We start from the raw sequence: 4,232 nt of genomic DNA, 5'->3' as shown, positions 1-4,232 counted from the left end.
ACACACGCAATTTCCTTCAAAAAACGCATCCTTTAGTCTTAAAAAGGTGTGGACACAATGAATAAAATAATCCTAGACAGCTGGAACATTTTTTAATAAAAGTCATCCTGATCATAACTGTTTTGGGGATTGAACAAAAACAAGGGCACGCTGAATAATAGTCACTGGTATAACGTATCGCAAAAGCAGAGAGAAAACGTACGGTTGAACCATCTTGAGCGAAGTAGTAATTATCGCGCATCAGGTAAAGGAATAACCAGTGAACAACTCTCTAGTGCTTAGAAGTAAATTCTTCCAACCTGAACAATGATACTTCCGCTATGTCTCATCAGTGTAAACACTGTTGACATATTATTTCTTAATATTTATTTACACTGTGTCTGTAGTAAATTATTAACTTCTGTAACTAATTTTAATCATTGTTCATTAGCCAGAAGAAGACAATAGAGATATCCTGCAAGAAGTAGATGAAAGTCAATTTTAAGTTACTATTTCAGTACATCTCATTTCATTTTATTAACTATATTATGTAAGTATCATTTATAATTTACACATTCTCTGTTTTATATTTACATTTCTACTTCATCTGCGCCATTCTTGCTCCGTTCAAGATATGGTTTTACCTCCTCATTTTTACTTTGCTTCATTATCTCTAATTTCTATCTTAGTTTAAAACCCGTAGTTAATATACTTTGCAGGAAATTTATTTTTAATTTTTATTATAATTCATTCAACTTCGGCGATCCTTTACATAACTGTTGTGAATTCAAATGTGTCTTTTCAGTTTACAGTAACCGAATCATTAAATTTTAAAACAATAAGTAGTTAAGGCGGCGAAACAAGAAGTATCGCTTCTGTGTATCCCATGTTGTGTATTAACACGAAAAGATGAGAGTGAACGTAATGAATTTTGATAAACTAGTATGCTGTATAGTGAAATGTCTGAAGTTTTAGAACTGATACTTCGAGAGAAAAGGAATTTTTCATTTGTTGAACATAACTTTTCATTCAAACGAGTTGCTAGTCCAAAACTACAGGTTCCCCCTTCCCTCACGTCATTCAAACTTGATCAAATTTATGAATTTCCTTGTGTATTCTTTTGAGTCCATCGTGAAAATGTAAAGGTTTGCCCTACCTCTAATAAAATCATTAAGGTACTTATTCAAGTCCTACAATGAATTTTCTCACTCAAATATTTAAATGTTACTATAATCATAAGTCTTTTACCTCCAGAAGCCTGATTCAATTAAGTAACTAACATTTCAAATGATGTAGATATGAATTTTTGTTTGCTTGGATCTGGTGAAAAGTATAGTTTTAGGATGTTCTAGGTCGGCTGAGCTTGGTTTATCCACACTTTTAGTCCTTACTCATTTCTACTACATATATATACCAAAGTGTCTGTTCTCTGTAAACATGTTCTGTTTCTTTCGGTTCTAACTTTCAATATCTATGGTCAGCTATTTTCTCCAATAATCAACATGTTAATACTTCATTGTCCTTTATGTTTTATGTTGTCTTTATTTCAGGTTATTTGATGACACTGAGATAAAAATGTTTCATGGATCGTCAATCTTGGAAAACTAAAAATAACTTCATCAAGCTGATGTCAGCCCATATCTACTACTCTTGGTTGAATTGATGTGAAATATTTCCTTTGAAGTGAGAATATTTCTAAAAAAATTCTTATACAAATATTTACTCGAATATTTTTTGTGTGCAGATTAAAATTGGAAGATTTACCATGAAATTGTAATTTTCTTATGTGTGATTACTAATACAACAAAAATATATCTTGTTAATTCGGATGAGTTTAATGTTCTTTTAGTTGCTCATCATTAATTACAAGATTCCATTTTAAGAAATCCACTTGAATTATTTTTTAATAGATCATCTTACAGAAGATAATATAGATTAAACAGTAAAGTTATGAATGAAAAAGCAGAAACTGAGAATATTGATGCATCTACTAATATACAGAAAAATATGAACAAGAAATCACATCCTTGTGATATATGCGGAGAGGTATTCACAAGAAAGAATTTAAGACAACACAAATTAACTCACTCATCCTCTAAGCTGTACCAATGTGAAGTTTGTAATAAACAGTTCACCAGCAGCAATTTGTTAATTTGCCACAAAGGTATTCACACAAGAGATAAACTATACCAATGTTATATCTGTGATGAAACATTTTCTACAACAGATCATTTGTCTTCACACACATGTGTTCAAACAGGAGAAAGACCTTACAAGTGTGACACCTGTAGTAAAACATTTTCCAGAAGTGGTCAGCTGTCTTCTCACAAATTAATCCACACAGGAGAAAGACCATATCATTGTGATATCTGTGGTGAAACATATTCTGGAAGTCGTAGTTTATCAAAACACAAGCGCATACACTCAGGTGAAAAACCATACAACTGTGATATTTGTAGTGAAAGGTTTTCAACAGTTGATGAACTATCTTCCCATAGACGTTGCCACAAAGGAGAAAAACCATACCACTGTGATATATGTGGTAAAACATTTTCTAGAAGTGATCATTTGTCTTCACATAAATTTATTCACACTGGAGAAAAGCCATATTACTGTGATATATGTGGTAAAACATTTTCTAGAAGCGATTATTTGTCTAGCCACAAGCGTACACACACAGGTGAAAAACCATATTACTGTGATATTTGTGGAAAAACATTCTCTAGAAGTGGTGAATTATCTTTGCACAAACATATTCATTCAGGTGAAAGGCCATATGCATGTGATATCTGTGGTAAAACATTCTCTCAAAGTGGTATCTTATCTAAACACAAACGTCTTCACACTGGAGAGAAACCATACCAATGTGATATCTGTGATAAAAAATTTTATACAAGTAGTAATTTGTCTTCCCACATACGTACTCACACAGGAGAAAGACCCTACCACTGTGATATCTGTGGTGCAACTTTCACTCAAAGCGGTAGTTTATTTAAACATAAACGTATTCACACAGGAGAGAAACCATATCAATGTGATATCTGTGATAAAAAATTCTCTACAAATAGTCATTTATCTCGACACAAACGTATTCATACAGGGGAAAAACCATACCACTGTGATATATGTGGCCAAACATTCACTCAAAATAGTAATTTAAATCAGCACAAACGTATTCATTCAGAAGAAAGTCTATAACATTGTGATATTTGTGAGAAAAAAACATTTTCTTCAATTGACTGTTTGTCTTCCCACATATGTATTCACACAGGAGAAAGACTGTCACAGCACAGAAAATAATATTTTCTAGAAGTGGTGATTTTTGTCTTCTGACAAATATATTCATACAGGTGAAAGGTCATTATTACACTGTGACATTTGTGGTAAAACATCCTCACAAAGTGATCATTTCTCTTGGCACCAACATATTTGCAATGAAAATGACTGTACAACTGTAATATTTTTTGGAAGTAGTGATTTAATTCTGCACAAATGTATCCACATAAGCAATAAATCATAGCTATGTGATATCTATAATAAAATATTTTCTATAAGTAATAACATTTTGTAATAAATGAATTTATGTATATCACTGACACTTTGGCATTTATGTTTTAGACTTCTGAACATTCTTCACAATTTTGCATTTTGTTTATCATTCTTGACATGTGTCATGGATTGAACATAAAACATCCAATCATCATTTAACATCCATTTCCCATGCTGGCATGGGTTGGATGGTTTGACAGGAGCTGGCAAGTCAGAAAACTTTGGTATGGTTTCTACAGCTGGTTACCCTTCATAACACCAATATCTTAGAAATGTTTGTGACAAATATATTTTTTGGAAGGAAAGATAAATGGTACAGATGTGACGGACCAAGAAATATGTGGACAGGCATCACAGAATGGATACAATTACACTATAAAAATGAGATGTGACAGAATGGTTATCTACAATGACCTATAAACAAATGAAATATAAAGATAACAAATATTTAATATCAATGTAGTTGTCAAGTAATATTGAGAGAGTCAGTATTCATGCTTCATGTCAGGATTATTATGTTATATGAGAGTGAAACGTTAGCATTATGGACTTGAGATTGACAATAAATGGAGAAGACTCCCAGGATGACCTCAAGTGTGGCATATCAATGTAATAAGTTAACTTGATATAGTGTGGGTATATTTAAAAAGAAGTAACTGTTTGTATTGTCTGTGAGATGAATTGATACCTACTTGTTAATGTAG

The 4,232-nt window shown here is 32.1% G+C and overlaps 1 protein-coding gene across 1 annotated transcript in view; it reads left to right on the top strand.

The window, feature by feature from the left end:
• LOC115214080 (zinc finger protein 62 homolog) overlaps window positions 1-4,232 on the top strand; it is a 433,795-nt gene that overhangs the window by 64,445 nt on the left and 365,118 nt on the right. Inside the window, exons 3-4 of the mRNA XM_029783125.2 lie at window positions 475-529; window positions 1,530-3,135. Coding sequence (XP_029638985.2) covers window positions 1,930-3,135 — 1,206 coding nt within the window. The 5' untranslated portion in view covers window positions 475-529; window positions 1,530-1,929. The remainder of the gene's footprint in view (window positions 1-474; window positions 530-1,529; window positions 3,136-4,232) is intronic.

Source organism: Octopus sinensis, linkage group LG7, assembly GCF_006345805.1.
Source record: "Octopus sinensis linkage group LG7, ASM634580v1, whole genome shotgun sequence".
Lineage (NCBI taxonomy): Eukaryota > Metazoa > Mollusca > Cephalopoda > Octopoda > Octopodidae > Octopus > Octopus sinensis.
Note: the sequence above shows the minus strand (reverse complement) of the source record. Positions and strands in the feature narration are given on the sequence as shown.